The sequence below is a fragment of the Diabrotica virgifera genome, chromosome 9, assembly GCF_917563875.1.
Source record: "Diabrotica virgifera virgifera chromosome 9, PGI_DIABVI_V3a".
NCBI lineage: Eukaryota > Metazoa > Arthropoda > Insecta > Coleoptera > Chrysomelidae > Diabrotica > Diabrotica virgifera.
The window spans coordinates 25,497,281-25,517,078 of record NC_065451.1 but is presented as its reverse complement, the minus strand read 5'-3'; the positions used below and the strand labels follow the sequence as shown (position 1 = coordinate 25,517,078).

Sequence of the window (19,798 nt, the reverse complement as noted above, 5' to 3'; positions counted from 1 at the left end):
GAACCACAATGGCTCTTATCAGCTGTCCCAACTTATCCTCCTAAAAATTCCTATTTTCCCAGTCTGTGTTAAATTCCACTCCCCATCTCTCTCCCAGGTTTTCCCAATCTCTTCTCCAACCACAGTTAGCTCTTACCATTCCCCGAAGCAAAAATTTAGGCAGACGTCCTTCCTCATACTCTAACACTCTCTTGACATATGTTTTGCAACTTCATCGTAAATAGATACACATGCTCAATTTTGGTTTCTAAATCCAACATATAGTTTGGACAGTAACTCGGAATATTCAACATTTTTTTTTTATAAAAAGCCTTCTTACCTCCTCAACTTCCTTAAATTCCGCCAATCCCCAAACTTGAGCACCATAAGTCAGAATTGATCGGACTACCCCTTCATAAATACGCACCTTAGATGATAGTGGAAGATTAACCTTAGCTAAAACCTTTTGCCAAACCATGTTTATAGCTGCTCTAGCCGCTCGTCGTTTTTCAATAAAATGGGAAGTAAAAGATAGCCGCGGTGTTAGTTTCACTCCCAAATAGCCATAATTATTAACAACTTCCTCCACTTCTCCATTTATTTTCCACTCTTCTTTAATTTCTCCACCTCCTTGTCTAAACACCATAATTTTTGACTTGTCCATGTTGATCTTCAAATTCCATAGTCTGCAATACTCCCCCAATTTGTTGATCATAATTTGTAAAACTCTCGGGCTGCTTGCTAACACTACCATATCATCAGCATGCAGCAATATTCTAATGATAAATCCGTTTAAATCAACGCCTCCTAGAAAATCATGTAAGTCATTAAGAAATAGTGCAAATAGCAGCGGACTAAGAATGCAGCCTTGTGTAACTCCCATCTCATGCATCAAACACAGAAGTTCTTCAGAACTTCTTTGACTGTATCTTTCTACCTTTTTCTAGGCCGTCCTCGTCCTAGAGACATTCTCCCATCTGGCTTTCTCAAAACCCATTATTCATGCTCCATCAAAGTGCCCACATGCTCTGCCCATCTTAGTCTATTAGTTTTTATATATCTGACTAGATTTTCCTTCAAAGAGAGACTCCAACTCGTTATTGTACCTGCGCCTCCATTCGTTTGTCACTCTATCTTTATCTCTGCAAGGGCCATCCATATCACTGGAAAAATTTTACGTTTCCACACCAGAAATTTATTTACTTCTCTTTTTGTTAGCGTCCTTGTTTCGCTTCCATACGCGACTGCTGGTCATGGTCTTATATATCTGGATTTTGCATCTCGTGAGAGAAATTTTTGACTTCATTCGCGTTTCAACTTCTCGATCTATTTTGTTGTCATTGGTGATTGTTGCTCCTAGATCTGGTACACAGATGGGTATAAAATTGCAGAAGGGTCGAATGCAAAAATTTATAATGTTGTTGGAAATATAGCATTTGTATTCCACTAGCAGATTACTCTGTAATCCAGGAAGAAATTTTACCTGATGCCTGCGGTGCCTTGTAAAATAGAAATCAACAAGAAGTATTTTCTCTCAACCTGGAGAGCCAGGGACACTTCAGTTAGCGTCATCATACTTTAATCAAGATGGACCAGATTTAAGGCGCTAGACATTGGCCTTTAGCCACCCGTTCCTGGATAAGATTTGCTAGTGGCATCTACAAGTGTAGACTTAAGCATTACTTACCATTTATCGACAACATCCACTTGACATGGATACTATTACCAGAACCCTTACAGTAGCCGGTCTCCCTCCTCCTTTCTCATCTGGGCTTGGGACCAGCAATGGCGGAGTTGCTTTTGAACTTAGCTGATAGCTATATGCACATATCGTTAAACGAGCTTTGAGATCTCCCATGAGCCCAAGGTTAGAGCACCTTAGAGCAGCGCTCTAAGCTAGGGTGGGAATGTCGCAAAGAACTTCACGGACAGGTGTGTAACAGTATCCAGCTGATGAATAAATAATGAAAGAGATCCGGAAAAGAGCAAAGATCCAATTAAAACTCACCATGAAATGACGAAAAACGATGAAGCCCAAATCATGACATTCGAGAGATACTGAGAAAAGTATATGAATTGAATGAAGGGTATGTAAGATTTGTGAAAAGTTAAAGATTTTCATGGTTGGCACATGTACATTGTACAGAGACAAGAAGATGGAAAAACAGTAAAGAAGTTATGACAATGGAAGCCGATAGGAAGCCGAGAAAAAGGAAAGCCCATCAGAAGGAGATAGTTGGATGACATGGAAGACGACCTGAAAACAAATGAACATAAGACAAAAACAAAAACTGCCTTTATCTTGAACATAAGACATTGAATAAGACAAATTCCACTAGTTTTGGGAGGAGCCACTGACGATAAAATTCAAACGTACAATTGAAGATTGACAAGTGTTTGGTAATAGTGGATCGAGATAACTTTCAACTTTTTAAGTCGAGATACAAGTCAGTACTTCTAATACACCTACGAGATGAGATACTACGAGTACTTGTGTCTTCTACGACAATCTTTATATTGTGTTTTTACGTGACTTGGGATACGAGAAAAAAGCTGGTGCCTGAAGTCAGCACATATTGAAATTTCCCTTGTATAGTCATCTACCGTACCGTACTAAGCTATTCAAAATAGAAGGGTCAGAGTGCTTCCCTGAAATTAGCGGTTCGGTACTTATATCCCAGGTGACAATATAAATAATTATTTAATGACTAATTTTGTGAGCATTTGTGAGTGAAAGACAAAAGAGCCCTTTTCTAGAAGAATTCTACTAAAAGATTTCCTTTGTTACAGATGAGGAAAGAAATATGGATGCTACTAATACTGATGCTAGTGGAACGAACAGTACAGACCTCTGTCGGACCAGGTGACTTATCCAAATGTTCTTATGGAGAAAGAGGCTCTCTCACATCGACGTGTGTCAACGCCTATCCAGCCTATTTTAGAAGTACTCCATATAGGTTTGATCAGCTGGATGAAACTGTCAAATGCGAACACTGTACCTTAACCGTAATAGATTCTGGAACTTTCGATATTTCCGGCAACCAGATAAAGAACCTTTGGTTGAATAACAGCAAAATAGAAAAGATCAATCCTAAAGGTTTTGTTGGCTTGATCTTCTTAGAACGTCTCATTATCAGCTACAACAGTGTTAGATCAATTTATCCAGGAACATTTACTGGAGTAAAGAAAATAAAAACCATTGATCTATCTCACAATCAGCTAGATATACTGTCAGATGATGGGTTCCTGGAACTAGTTAATCTTGAAGAGTTGAACATGGAAGCTAATAACATAAAAACTATCGCTGGGAAAGCATTTAATGGACTTACTAATATTAAGATCCTGAATCTTAAAAATAATCAAATATCGGATGTTAAAGGTGTTTTTACCAATATGACAGCTTTGAGTATTCTGAACTTAGAAGGCAACCACATACAAACGTTGGGTGGTGACGAGTTCCTTAACCTAACTGGACTATTAGAGTTGAATTTAGCACACAATAACCTTAGAAGCCCTGTGATTGAACTACAACCAACTAACCTTTTAAAGAATCTTTATTTGCAGAACAATTTGATCGATAAAATTCAAGCTAAGTTCCTCAAGGGATTACACAATTTAGAAAATCTAGATTTGAGTAACAATCAAGTTGTGAACATTAATACAAAAACGTGGGCAGATCTGTATAATTTGCGTCATCTAAACTTGTTCAACAACAGAATTACATCCATGCAGACAGGAACTTTTACAGGCTTGCCCCAACTAGAATTGCTGAACTGTTCCCACAATGAAATTAACGAAATTACAATTACTGGTGTATTCTCTCTGCATAGCTTACACGCTCTAGACCTTTCTTACAACAAACTTACTGATTTTGACTACGTAGGGCTTATTGATAGGCTTCCCAGGCTCTCTTACCTAAAATTAGAGGACAATAAGTTGCCTTGTGCGTTAGAAGATGAGATGGAAAGATATTTCGAAGAAGACAACTTCAAATACGTACTCTACGATGCTGCCATAGGCGCCTTCAAGTGTGTGGATACACCTATCAAGAGTTCTCTGAAGGTGGTCAATGAAGCAGTCGGTTCTACGCAACCAGTACCACCTAGAGTTACTGGTGCAGAAGTTACCATCATTGTACTCATGTGTGTAGTGTTCGTTTGTATTGGGTTCTTGTTTTATATGCAGTACCGTACGTACCAGGAGATCAACAGTAAAGGACCAACCAGGGCGATATCTTCAGCAGGTTTAGTGTCTTCGGAAATTATCGAAAATGGTGAAGATAATAATTATTTGCAAGAATAAATTGGACTTAACGATTGACAATGTTTATAGATATCTGTTGTTGAAAACAAATATGTGATAAATGAGATGTTTGTGTAAATGAGACAAATAAGATTATTTTTAGTACACGTTTCGTATTGTTATTTTAATAGTAAACAAATACAGTTTAATAGTGAAAGTTTAAATTCATCGATTTTTAGGCAGACTCCAAATGGCTCATATTTGTTGCCAAAACTCAAAATTGAAATTTTATGTTATGAGATTTGAAGATTAGGCTCTAACAATGGAAATTCCTTAGTAACAGGTCAATGGAAGTAATAAATTTGATTGATGTCATGAGCATCGTAAAAAATGGCAAAATCGCGAAACGTTTATTTATTTAACAGCTTTATAGAAAGTGACTATATTTGCAGCAAAATTCAAAAATTGGATATAGGCCATTCCACGAATATACGACTGTTTTGGTTTATCGCGACAACGAATATTTAGTGTGCAACATAAGAAGTGCGAAAGTAAATGGCTCTAATAATTGTTCCAATAAACAATAATGTAATTTGCAATTTACTTTCGTTCTTCATAGTTTGCACAGTTAAAATATTCGTTGTCGAGATAATCTAAAACAGTCGTATAGACGAGGCAACGAAGCATTTTTTTTTAACTCCCAGTGTATTTACAATCTGTCACGATATCATATATAATATTAAATGACAATATGTAAATGATCGGATATTTACATTGGACATGTAGGAAATATTTCCAGTGAATTATTTCCTTTGCATAATTAACCTATTTATTTAAAACCGTTATTTGTTTGTTATTCTGAGTACACTTAGTTAAACCTGCTTATCAGGTCCGTTGGTTTAAGTTTTTTAAGCGGCGCACTTCACCTATGGTGTTAAATAGATCACTCGCGAGGGGGTTCACATGCGTATTCACTCTATCCCGATATTTTTCGCTATGTCGTTTTATTTCACTTTTGATGGTGGGGATTTCTAAGTCTCTTTCTATTGCTGTATTTGGCACGTACCAGGGGACACTGACTATTATTCTTAAAACCTTATTTTGGAACCTTTGAAGTATTTCTAAGTTTGAATGTGACGCTGTGCCCCATAGCTGGATTCCATATGTCCAGATTGGTTTTAGAATTGATTTATATACAAGTATTTTGTTTTGAATGGTCAGTTTAGATCTCCTGCCGATAATCCAGTATAGTTGCTGCAGTTCTAGTTGTTTTCGCTTGTTGAATATAATATGTGTCCGCCATGTGAGGCGTTTGTCTAGGTGCATGCCTAAGTATTTCACACTATCAGCTTGTGCTAATTGGCTGTTATTTAGTTTCACTAGTGGACACTGATCTCTTTTCATCGTGAAAGTAACGTGTATTGATTTGGATTTATTCGCTTTTATTTTCCACTTTTTTAGCCATACTCCTATTTTGATCAAGTTTCTTTGTAGGTTTCTTGTAGCTCCTGAAGGATTGTGATGGAAGGCTAGTATTGCTGTATCATCAGCAAATGTTGACACTGTTGTTTGTTCTGTAGTGGGAATGTCTGCCGTGTACAATAAATATAATATTGGGCCCAAGGTACTACCCTGTCGTACTCCAGATTCTATGTGGTAGGTGTTAGTATATTCAGACTGCTGTTTTACTAAGAAAAATCTGTTAATTATGTATGATTTTAATAGTGGATAGAAGTTGTGAGGTAAACCTTTTTTATTTTATACAATAGTCTAGGATCCCACACCTTATCAAAAGCTTGACTAATATCTATGAATGCAGCTGACCAATACCTTTTATTTTCTAAGTCATTGCTAATTTGTTTAACGACTCTGTGGACTTGTTCTATTGTGTTATGTTTTGCTCTAAAGCCCAACTGATGATCTGGTATGAGCTTTTTTTCCGTTAATATTTGCTGCATTCGCTTGAGTAGAAGTTTCTCAAATATTTTTGATAAGATTGGCAAGAGACTGATGGGTCTGTACGAGCATATTTCATTAGGATTTTTACCTGGTTTGGGAAGCATTATTATTTCTGCTACTTTCCATTGATTTAGAAAATAGCTCAGCCTTAGATTGCGGTAAAAATTTGTAGTAATGCTGTGATTCCTTTTCTAGTGAGTTTTTGCACTATAATGCCGGTTATTAGGTAATAGCCCGGTGCTTTTTTTGGTTTAATTTGGTGTACAATTACATCTATTATTTCCTTGTATTTAAAGTTGCTTATGGGCTGTTCCATTTGGAGAGGTGACTCCAGGTAGTTTTGTATGTCGTCCATGTCTTCTTATGTACTCTCTACTTCATTTGGTTTAAATACGTTTGATAGGTGAAGTGCAAATGCATTAGCCTTTTCTTTGTCGTTTCTGGCCCATTTCCCATGTTGATCTTTTATAGGGGGAATATGTTGTTGTGGCCTGTTCAATTTTCTTGCTGCTCTCCAGAGTGAGTAGTTTGTTGCTTTTGTTGGCGTTAGGTTTTCGAGGTATGCCTGAACCGAGTCATTTTCATCGTTAACAGAAGTTTTTTTAGGTCCTTACTTGCTTTATTGAGGTTTTTCTTATTTGCTGCTGTCCTTGTTTGCTGCCATTTCTTGCGTAGTCTTCTCTTTTCAGCAATTTGGTCTTTTATTATGATTGGGTTCTCGTCGATTTTATCACTGTCATTTTGTATCAGGGTTGCAACCCAACCCGCAGTTTGAATGGAAGTTGTTAGTTTTTTTAATGCTACTTCTATGTCCTCAGTTGTTTTAAGAGGAATTTTAAGATCTATACATGCATCCACCCGTTCCTGAAAGGTGTCCCAATTTGTTTTATGATTTCATACTATAGGTTTTTTGGTCGCCCTACTATTCCCTCAAGTATAGCTAAAAGTATTGGTGAATGATTAGATGATAGATCAAAGCTTGACTGTATTTTGAGTTGTTTAGTATTAATGCATTTTGTTAGGAAAAAATCTATGGCATCTGGTGTTTTCTGTGGAACACTGGGCCAGTATGTGGGTTCTCCTGTGGAGAAGTGCTTTAAGTTACTGTGATTTATAGTTTGAAGTAATTTCTCTACCTTTCGTAGTTATTAGTCTGGGCTCCAGGCTTTGTGTTTGGCATTATAGTCTCCTCCTGCTATGAATCTCTTTCCAAGCGTTTCGAAAAAATTAGAGTATTCTTGTTTTTTATTGTTATGTTTTGGAGGACAATAGACTGCAGAAACTTTTAGAATACCGCTTCCAGTATTTAGAGCAACTGTTGTTGCTTGTAGGTGATCTTTCGCATAGTTTGTTTCTTCGTTGTGGTTTATATTGCTGCGAATTATAATTGCAGTTCCACCATGGGCTGCTCCATCTGGGTGACTTGTTTGGTAGATATTATATTTTGCGATTTTCATATAAGACTTTTTAGTAAAATGCGTCTCTGCTATTAACATGATGTCTATTTTGTTTTCTTTGAGGAACGTCTTTATTTCTTCTGCATGTTGGCTCAGTCCAACGAAGCATTAAACCTAGGAATTTTGTGCCGTAAGATGAATCGTCATGCAACATTTTGCATTCGATTCGTGAGAGTGTCAGGCAATTTTGTGAACTAAATTGATCTCCGGCAAAAATGTTTGTGCATGAGAAAAAGCATCTTTAAAGTTCATCTCGAAGACATGGAAAATAAAAAATTTAGAACTCAGGAAATATTGACGGAAGTGAGTTCAATTTTTATACTTGGGAGGTTTTGGAGGTCACTGAACACGAATTTCATGACGGCGATGGTCTCCGAGGTACCTGGTGCCCAGGGTGGAACTCGTCGCCTGAGACTACCGAATAATTCGCGGGACAATCGAATGATTCGCGAAATGAAGATTGGATCGAAAAATTGAAAAATACGTGTTGAATATTTTTCAAAAATCTATCGAAAGACACTAAACACGACCACCCCACTCCATCCCCTAGAGGTGGGGTGAGGTAGGGTAACCATAATTTATTAAGGCCAAATCCGGACGGGGGTAGTCCAAGGGGTTGTAGAAAATGTAAAATGTGAATTTGACTGTATTGCTACCTCTACATTGTACATATATGCGGAATTCTTAGTCTGTACTGGGCCCAGGGATAGGATGTTCTTCATCTGTTCTTGTTTCATACTTTTCAGAAGACATAATTTTTCTCAAAAGTGGCTTGTCATTTTTTATTTTGTCATGGAATTCGGAACATGACATTACAGAATTTGCTTTAATATTGAGAAGCTCCTTTACAACAGGCAGAGATAATCTTCCTCTTTCAGCCGTCCACATAAAACTCATCATCGAAAAGATACGTTCAGTAGGAGCCGAAGTACCAAGCAAACAAAAGATGAATTCAACTATTTTAAAAATATTCGTAAAGGAAACGTTGCTTTTAGAAAATGCTTCAAATATTTCTGGCCATTTGTCATAAGTGTTTGGGGTTTCTTCTTTATGTAGTAAAGTCCATTTATGTTTCAGCTTTTTTATATCTGGGAGAAGTGACAAGCGCTCATTAAATAATTCATCCACATTGACAGAATTCGGTACAACGCTTACTGGTGAGGGTAACTTTAAAATTTTAAATAGTAACCCCATTTGTTATTACAGATTTGGATTGCTTACGTAAAAGTAAGCAACTCTTATTCGAGACATTTTTTAGAATTCTAGATAGATGGCGCTATAATCGGAAAAAACCATTTTTTTCGTGATACCATAGGTAAATTATAGAAACGGTCTAATATCTCGAGAAATACACTTCCAAATAAAAAAACAGAAAATACGTCTTTTATATTTTTTAAGAACCTATCGAATAACATAAAACACGACCCTCCACTCCACCCCTTAGAGGTGGGGTGGGGTGTAACTCTAAAATCTTATACAGGGTGTTTCATTGGGAAACGGAAATACTTTAACAGTGAATAGAGGTCACCGAGCTGGTTCTAGATATACTACATTTTTTGCCCTGTCGACTGTTATTACCAAGTTACAGGGTGTTTTATCGATTTTGCCCATTTCTTTCCTAAGCAATAACTTTAGAAACCACCCTGTATATTTTTTTGATATTTAGTACACATATGGCTCCTTCAAAACCAAAACGACCTACACACTAACCATAAGAAAAATCCAGGTCCGGATTAACAAAAAATTATAAAGTAATTGTGACCTTAAAACAACACCCTGTATATTCAAATTTTGAAAATCTGTTTGCATATTTGAAAAGAGCGCAAAAAAGTAAGTTTAATGGTTTGCTTAAATTTTTCGGCCAGACAATTTTATGACTTTAATTTTGAAATTATATTGATTTTTTTAAGAACTGTGGCATTAAAAAGCAGGTATTATTAACTTTTAGTTATAAATTATTAAAGTTAATGAATAAATACTCATTTTAAAAATAATCAATACTTATTTACCACATTGGAACGACCCAATTACTAACGACAAGAAAAATCCAGGTCCGGATTAACAAAAAATATAAAGTAATTGTGACCTTGAACCAACACCCTGTATATTGAAGTTTTGAAAATTTGTCTGCACATTTTAAAAGAGCATAAAAAATTGTGATTAAAGGTTCATTTTAATTTTTTCGCCGTTGATTTAATTACATCAATTTTGAAATTATATTGAAATTTTAAAGAACTTTGAGATTAAAAACCAGGTATGTACTATGTATTATTAACTTTTAATAATTTAATGTTAATGAATCAATACTTATTTTAAAATTATCTGGATTTGCAGCTGTATGCACATCATTAAAAATTAGAATTGCCAGAATTGGGATATTTTAATGATTTAGTAAAGAATTAAAAAACAGCTATATCTAATAAAAAAAATCGTTTAAACAATTCAACAATTTAACATAAATTAAAAATATTTGAACTATAACAGTTGCTCAAAATGTCAATGCATTTTCTAATTACATTGGGATTGTTCTTTATTTTTCTGGCAGCTTCTTGTGACCTTGACAGAATTAATCAATATGATTTCAAAATTGCCGTAATTAAATTATCTGCCCAAAAATTTGACATGCACCTTTTAACGCAGTTTTTGATGCCCTTTTAAAATACGCAAACAAATTTTCAAAACTTCAACATACAGGGTGTTGTTTCAAGGTCACAATTACTTTATATTTTTTGTTAATCCGGACCTGGATTTGTCTTGTCATTAGTAATTTGGTCGTTTCAATGTGGTAAATAAGTATTGATTATTTTTAAAATGAGTATTTGTTCATTAAGTTTAATAATTTATAACTAAAAGTTAATAATATCTGCTTTTTAATGTCAGAGTTCTTAAAAAATTCAATATAATTTCAAAATTAAAGTCATAAAATTGTCTGGCCGCAAAATTGAAGCGAACCATTAAACTTTCTTTTTTGTGCTCTTTTCAAATATGCAAACAGATTTTCAAAATTTGAATATACAGGGTGTTGTTTTAAAGTCACAATTACTTTATAATTTTTTGTTAATCCGGACCTGGATTTTTCTTATGGTTAGTATGTCGGTCGTTTGGGTTTTGAATGAGACATATGTGTACCAAATATCAAAAAAATATACAGGGTGGTTCTAAAGTTATGGCTTAGGAAAGAAATGGGAAAAATCGATAAAACACCCTGTAAGTCGGTTATAAAAGTCGGTAGGGCAAAAAATGTCGTATACCTAGAACCGCCTCGGTGACCTCTATTCACAGTTAAAGTATTTCCGTTTCCCAATGAAACACCCTATATAGGAGCCCAAATTTTTTATGGCAGATTTGGATTCCTTACGTAAAAATAAGTAACTTTTATTCAAGACATTTTTTCGAATTATGGATAGATGGCGCTATAATCGGAAAAACACTATTTATTAGCGCCATCTATTAACAATATTCTAAAATATGTTTCGAATAAATATTACTTATTTTTTCATGAGGAATCCAAATCTGCAATAAAACATGGGGATTCCCATTTAAGATTTTAAAGTTAACCCCCACCCCACCTCCAGGGTGTGAAGTGGAGAGTCGTATTTGATGTTATTCGGTAGGTTCTTGAAAAATATTAAATACGTATTTTTTGGTTTTTTATTTGGAGGTGTATTTCTCGAGAGCGACCGTTTCTATAATTTAGCGACCTATGGTATCACGATAAAACGTTTTTCCGATTATAGCGCCATCTATCCACAATTCGAAAAAATTTCTCGAATAGAAGTTGCTTATTTTACGTAAGCAATCCAATTCTGTAATAACAAATGGGCGTTTTCGTTTAAGATTTTAAAGTTACCCCTACCCCACCTCCAGGGGATGGAGTGGGGGTCGCCTTTAGTGTCATTCGATAGATTTTTGAAAAGTATTAAATGCGTAGTTTTCAGCTTTTCGATCCAATCTTCATTTTGCGAATTATTCGATCGTCCCAGGCGACGAGCTCCACCCGGGCACCAGGTATCTCGGAGACCATCGCCGTCATGAAATTTGTGTTCACTGACCTCCAAAACCCCCAAATATAAAAATTAAACTCATTTCCGTCAATATTTCCTGAGTTCTAAATTTTTCATTTTTCATCTATTCGAGATGCACTTTGAAAATGCATTTTCTCATGCACAACATTTTTTGCCGGAGATCAATTTAGTTCACAAAATTCCCTGACACTCTCTCGAATTGAATGTAAAAGTTGCATGACGATTCACCTTACTGCACAAAATTCCTAGGTTTTGGGCTTTTTAGTGCTTCGTTGCTTCGTCTAGTATATTCGTGGAATAGGGTATACGAAAGATGCAGTCTTCATTTTTAAAATTAATTTCAATGTTTTTCGGTAGGTCACTGAGATTAAAAAATATCGATTTTTTACCGTCGAGTTGATATAAATTTTTGTGTTGTCGAGTTGTTTCTGGGATAATGGTCCATTCTACACAAAAACTGCTACATACAAAAACATTCTTAGTCAAAATTATCTCAGCTACATTTCTTGTTTGAAACATTTTTACGTTTGAAATCGATATTTTCCATTTTTCTAACGTACGCGAAAGGGTTTTTAGAAGTAAGTCCGGGGGTAGGAGTGTCAAACTTTCTTGAACTTTTTTCGGGTCCCAATATTCCAATATTGACATTAAGGGGTTACATAGGTCATGCGGGTAAAAAAGTGACTTTTTAAAAAAATTATATCTCGAAAACTAAAAATTATTTTTATTTGTAATTGGGACATGTAAAAGCATAGTACTTAAGGTACCCTCAAAAAAATTTTCAGCCGAAAATATTCATTTTTGTAGAGTTGACTGCAGTTTTTCGACAACAGCCCTTTTTTGCGGTGAGCAGCATAACTAAGTCTAGTCTCATCTGAAATAAAAAAATCAAAAAGATTCTTGTAATTTATACCTCTGGCTAGTGAATAAACGAAGGAATTTTTATTGGGTGAAGTTATTTTTGTTTTATAACAAAAAACTACTCTAAAAATGGTCATTTTTGAAAAAAATGAGAAAAATTGGGGTCGAAAATGTGTTTAAACTTATGTAAACTTATGTAAATGTAAAATCTTCAAATTTCATTTTTTAAAAATTCTTGCTGCTGCCCACCGCAAAAAAGGGCTGTTGTCGAAAAATTGCAGTCAACTCTACAAAAATGAACATTTTTGGCTGAAAATTTTTTAGAGAGTACCTTAAGTACCATACTTTTACATGTTCCAATTATCTTCTTCTTCTTCTTCTCGTTGTCCTTATGCCCTATAAGAGCGTCGGACTTTGGTATTACCTATCCATCTTTTACCCATTTCTTTTAGAAATTCAATTATAAATAAAAGTAATTTTTAGTTTTCGAGATATAATTTTTTTAAAAAGTCACTTTTTTTACCCGCAAGACCTACGTAACCCCTTAAAGATTTTAGAAGTTCAGTAGCATTTACGTCCCTGATGACTGGACTATACAAGTTTCTTTTGAAAGTAAACGTTTCATTTCTAAAAAGAACTCTGTAAGCGGAACATGCGCGAAACTTATGTAACTTACAAATGTACCGTAAGGTGGCGCATGTAGGTATTCTGTTCCATAATAAGGGACAATAATAATTTCTATTTCATTTGAATGCAAACGTCTTTTTTTATTAAAGTCATAATCCCAGAGAACGGCAGTTCTGGCCAGTGGCGCACAAACCCCGTACATGCGACACTATATTATGTACACGAAATTTTCGATTTTCTAAATCTGACTGAATTGAAAATGGGGCCAAATCAAATCTTAAAGTATAGGAAAAGACTTGCCCATCCATATGTTAACCATCCATTTTGGTCTAAGGGTGTGGATTTTACGGCCCTTCCCATTTAGGGTCTGTTTTTCGTTCTCGTCCTTATAAGTCCCAAAAATTTCGAAAATTTAAGTCCGACCTTTGCGGCTTCTTATAGCACTGATGTTTAATCAGCGCATGTTTAATTTTGAAAATCGGTTATTATACCATTCAACAGTTACCGAGCTAAGAAATTTTATTCAATTTCTATTTAAATAGGGGAAAATGTTTATATGTATGTGTGTATGTATGTATGTATGTATGTATGTATGTGTGTGGAAAAGTTACACCGATCTGAATTTTTTTCTGTGTTTCAAGAGGGAGTCAGGGCCGATTCAGAACCGGTGCAGTTTGTGACTTTTGACCACCCATACGCCAGCTATAGGACTTAGTAGGTACAGAGCGGCATATTTTTTGGGGGTATATATCTTCGATTTAAGGAGAGACAGGAAAACCACAAATACACCAAATCAATAGTGTTAAGTTAAGCTTTCAAATGGTGCCTAAGAGGTCAGGATCAGACATACACGAGGGTCAGTATAGCCGAAATACTGAAAAACTAAACTTTGAAAATTTTGGTTTTTTGACAATTACTCAATATTTCAACCTACGAATTCTGCCAATAACTAAGCGTATGTAGAAAGACTCTAGATGCGTCTAACGGTGTATACCTCACATCCGGGAAAATTCGAAGTTATATGCTTCATAAATATGATTAAATCTATTTGCTATGGGAAAAAACGGTTTTTCAAGCTCAATAATTCCTGTAATACCTTCTGTTATCATACTTGACCTTGGATGCATCAGGTACTACTTGTCAATACGTTTCAAACTCATGTTTAGTGATCAAAATCGATTAAGCCATTTAGAAGTTATTAAGCTACAAAGTATAATCCAATTAACCATTATCGCCGAAATGGTTTATGTAGTTGTAGCGGTTATGACGCTAAATTTGATCGGTAATCTGAGTTCATTTACTGGCCATCCCAATATTTTTTTCAATTTATTTCGAATAGAAAAAAAATCTTGTGTACATTCGATGGACATTATATCATTTGGGAGATAATGCGACAAAGGCGACCATTTATAAAGCTTAAAGTGTAATCGAGAAACATTACATTAAACTTCATATATTTAAATTAAAAATAGCTTTGAAAAACTCCTGATACAAGAATAAAAATCCGCTAAACGACGTAAAAATAAGTGGCGCATACAATACTCCAGTTACAAAGGATCTGATATGAATATTACGTGGCGCGAAAATGTATTTTTATTTTGATGGAAAATAAAATTCTAGTTTTATTTTAAAAGATTTTTCCATAATATTTGCTAAATTTGAAGTAAAGCGCGTCACAAAAGAGCTTCAAAATTCACACTGTATCAAAGTTACTCTTCTGTGGCGCGTTTTACTTCAAATTTAGCGAATATTATAGAAACATCTTTTAAAATAAAACTAGAATTTTATTTTCCATCAAAATGAAAACACGTTTCGCGCCACGTAATATCCATTTCAGATCTTTTGTATAGCTGGAATATTGTATGCGCCACCCATTTTTACGGCGTTTATATTATTAGTTCATTCTTGCATAGAAACAATAAGGGGCAAAATTATTAGGAATAAAATAATTTTTACGAGAATGGACGATATTGGAGACAAATCCCGAAACTGGTCCGGATTTTTAATTTGTTGTCCATTAGTTTGATACTTGAGTACCTTGTTTTATTTTTGTATATGAGTGGGTCCTGCTGACTTGCTATCCTTTAGTTGTGTTATTGCAGAATAAACTTGCTGTGTAATATTCTTGGTTGGTGGATTCCACCTCAAAGGTGTTATCTATGTATTTGGTCTTTAAATAATTTCTCTGGTTATTTTCTATCTATCCACGTTCTTATTTTACTGTTTGTGCAAGTTGATGCTTCCATCAGAATCAATTAAATTTCATTTCTGTCTCTGTCTTCGTCTACCTGTAAGCTTTTTTAACTTTTCTAAGCACATTGTGCCTATCGTACCTACTTGAACTGTAGAGTCTCAATTTCTTCGCACTTCTCCATTTCTTCTTTTTCTTTCGCTTCTCCGATTTTCTCTCTTATTGCAATATTTATCGTTTTATATCTAGTTGGGTTAATTTTATCTTTTATTCTTTTGTTAATTAGTTTTAACTTTCAGGATATCTTCTGTGATCCATTTTTTTTGCTAATTTATCTGCCTTTAAGGGTTTATCCTTTACATTTTGAACTATTTCTTTAATGTGTTTGATCGTTTGTTCTTCGTTCGATTCGTTTCTAAATGCACTATGCAGTTACTTACTCATTTAACATGGCTTAGACCCTTATTTTCGTATTAAGGCCAAGAATCTAGCCATCTCATTTCTGAAATTCCCATGATTTCTTCTTCTTCTTCTTTTACTTCTTGGAGATCTTTCGATGTGTTTAATTCTGAAGCTGCCTCTGGTTAATTTCCTGGGAGGTAGATTGCCAACTATCCCTGCATCTTGTAGGTGGTCTTCCGGGGGTCTTGGACCGGGCGGGTTGTTTTCTGGGGCAATTTTTGGGAGATTATGATTTCAATAGGCATTATCTTGGTCTCATGTATTGGATTGTTGATTTTTCCCACTTTGTATAAAGTTTTGATATGCCATGTGCAGATTTTGATATTCTTTCTGCACTTCAATTGATTATTTTTTGGTGAGGTCAAAACTGTCCTCCCTGAGACCCAATCGGAAGACCTACTATGGAACTTATTTTAGTATTGAGCATTGTCATGATTGATTATTCTTCTTTATGTCCCATCTCCTCTAAGAAGGTTGGCAACCATCACGGCAATTCGTACTTTCGATACCGCTGCTCTAAAGAGATCAGCAGAAGTGCAATTAAACCAAGCTCTCAAATTGTTTAACCAGGAGATGCGTCTTCTTCCGCGACTCCTTCTACCCTGTATTCTTCCTTGTATTATTAATTGTAACAAGTTATAACGCTCGCCCCTCATAACATGTCCCAGATATTGCAGTTTTCTGACTTTAATTGTATTTAAAACCCCTTTATATTTTCCCATTCTTCTCAACACCTCGATATTCGTGACTCTATCCACCCAACTTATTCTAAATATTCTTCTGTAGGCCCATAACTCGAAAGCTTCTAATCTGTCTGAAACATCCTTCTTTAATGTCCAAGCCTCGAACCCATAGAATAATACGGAGAACACGTAGCATCTCAGAAGTCTTATCTTTAAAGAAATTGTAATGTCCCTGCTACAGAGTACTTTTTTCAGTTTGTTGAAAGCATTTCTTGCCTGTCCTATTCTTGCTTTAATCTCTTCTGTGTACTCATTAGTTTCATTAATTATTGTACCCAAATATTTATATTTTTCAACTTTTTTAATTTGTTCTCCATGTATTGTTATGCTTTCTTGGCGCTGTTGAGCTTTTTTGATTACCATAAATTGTGTCTTTTTTGTGTTTAGGGACATCCGTTTTCTTGATTGACTTCTACCACTTTGTCAACCATTTGTTGTAAATCCTCAAGACATTCGGCTAATAAAATAGTATCGTCGGCAAACCGTATATTATTGATTGGTCGGCCATTTACTTTTATTCCCGTGGTTAGGTCTTCTAGTGCTTCCTGGATTATTTCCTCTGAATACAAATTGAACAAAGTAGGAGACAGGACAGAGCCCTGTTTGACGCCCCTCTCAATCTGTATTTCATTTGAAAAGGCGTTGTTCTCTTTTACCACAGCGATCTGATTATAATAGATAGCACTAATGATCCTGATGTCCCTCATATCTAAGTTTTTCTTTTCAAGTAATTCGATAAGGCGGTAATGTCTGACCTTATCGAAGGCTTTGTTGTAATCTAAGAAACACATATATACTGGCTGATTAACATCCATGCACCTTTGCACAAGTACTTTTACAGCTAACCCTTGTTCCCTTGTTCCCTTGTTCCCATTGCATTTCTAAATTCAAATTGCGTGTCGCTTATGTCCTGCTCAAGTTTGTTATGTATTCTCCGGTGTATAATTTTTAAAAATATTTTGAGTGTATGACTCATTAAACTTATTATCAGGTGGTCTTGGCATTCTTTTGCATTTGGTTTTTCTGGCCTGTTGTTGACTGTACATTGTCTTTTTATCTTTTCGGCGGCCTTCCAACGGGGCTTCTGCTATATAACTTGTTGTTTTTACAAATGTTCGCTAATCTATCTAGTTCCATTCGGTTTACATGTTTGTTCCAATTTTTCTTTCTTGTTTTTATCCACCTGTTAATATTTTGAATTTTGCATCGCTCTCTTATACTTCTGTTGCTTTGTCTGTCTCTTAATGATATGCCCGCTATTGATCTTAATAATTTCATTTCGATATTTTTGATTAATTGTTTGGTCTTTCTGTTATAAATATTTAAATACCAGCTATTTTAAAAGTGGATTTATATGTATTTTTTATACTGTTTTAGGTCATATGGACATTTATCATCCTCGTTCAATCCACATCTTCACTAGCTACATGGCCGCCAGCTCAAATGTCATGCTTCTATGGACCAAGGGGCTCACTTACTGCCAGATGTGTTAACGCCACGGCATATTACTTCAAACTAACCAACTATAGATTCGATTATCTGGACGAAACCTTACAATGCATCAACTGTTCTCTAAAATCTTTGGAGCAAGGCACGTTTGACATACCTGGAAATGAGATCAAAACACTGGATATCAGAAATAGCAGTATCGTGAAAATCTGGCCTAAAGCGTTCATAGGAATGATCTATATGGAGCAGCTTCTACTGGCTCACAATCCAATCGAAGTAGTCTATCCAGAAGCATTTTTGGGCGTAAGAAAAGTTAAGTACCTTGATATGGAGGACACTGTCCATAACCTAGAACCTAAAGTTTTCCAAGATCTTTATCTTTTGGAGTCTTTAATCTTAAAAAATAACAAATTGCACGACATCAAACCTGGCACTTTTGATGGCTTGCGTAATTTAAGAACGTTAGATTTAAGCGACAATGGGCTGAAACACGTAAATAATAGTTTTGATCCTTTAGTTAATCTAAAGGTTCTTAAACTTAGGAACAATTTTATAAAGACTGTTTATGGAGATGAGTTCAACAACTTAAAGACATTACTTTTACTAAATTTAGAATCTAACAACATGTACACTTTCACTACTAATTTAGGTCCAGACAACCAACTTAGGACACTTCGTTTGGGTAATAACTTCCTCCATGTCAACAGCTTTAGGCCTGGAACATTCAATAACCTAAATTTTTTGGAAGAGTTGGACTTGAGCAACAACAACTTTGGCAATTTAACAGTAAAATTGTTTCACGGTTTGTTCAGGTTGAGAGTTTTAAATTTAAATGATAACTCATTAACTACAATCAATACTGGTACTTTCTCTGGCTTGCCTCATTTGCGAGTACTCAACATATCTCGGAACAATATACACACTCTAAAAGTTACAGGAAGATTTTCTTTACCGAGCCTCATGAGCCTAGATGTGTCCAATAACAATATAGATGACTTGGACTATATTAGCTTGATCATGAGGGTACCTTCCCTCAAATATATTAATTTGATAAACAATAGACTTTCCTGCAAAACCATATCTCAGTTAGAAGCTTTATTTGATAGTGATGGAGTCAGCTATTACATTTCAGAGCTACCAGAAACAATGTCTTGCCCTAAGCTAGACAAAGCCTCTGCCTCAAAACTGGTTGAGGAGTTTGCTGAAAAGTTGGAGTACCAGTACCTCAACAATACATTGCTCATATGGATGTTTATTTTAATTACCATTGTGATATTGCTTATAGGAGTGCTATTTTATGTACAGTTCTTCATAGTCTTTAGAATGGGCGAAAGATCTTATAGAAACATGAGAATTTTAAATAATCTAGGAATCAGACGTAATGAAGAACGTGTTTAATATGTAATAATTCAATACATTTTTGGTATTTTGTTTTTATATTTATTGTACTTATTAAATATGATAAAAATAAAATTATTATAATTTGTCATTGTTTATTGGAAAGCTTCGAAATACAAAAAAGTTAAAACAAGGCAATGCAGATCAAAGTAATTATGAGAAGGAGTTTTCTTGTCCAAAAAACTAAAAGAAACGAGTACTGGATACATACATATGTATATACATATCTACATAATAATGGCCTCTTGTCAAGATTAACCATTCTTTTGTAATATCTCTGCTATGTTACAAAACAATGGATATCAGAAACAGCATGTGACTCATGCTATATCGGCCTTTGGCCAAACTGGAAGGTTCCTAAGGGGGCGATCACCTCCCATCGGAGTGATGTCAACTTATGAAATA

General features: G+C 35.1%; 1 protein-coding gene across 2 annotated transcripts in view; it reads left to right on the top strand.

Annotated features, from left to right (window-relative positions):
* Window positions 1–19,482, top strand: part of LOC114334256 (toll-like receptor 6) — a 64,527-nt gene extending 45,045 nt beyond the window's left edge. The window contains exon 2 of one of the 2 annotated variants that reach the window (XM_050660932.1): window positions 17,924–19,482. In XM_050660932.1, the coding sequence (XP_050516889.1) occupies window positions 17,924–19,393 (1,470 nt within the window). In that variant the 3' untranslated portion in view covers window positions 19,394–19,482. Of the gene's footprint in view, window positions 1–2,769; window positions 4,389–17,923 lie in introns of those variants that run through there. The other variant, XM_050660931.1, reaches the window with a different exon arrangement.
* Window positions 19,483–19,798: the final 316 nt, after the last annotated feature.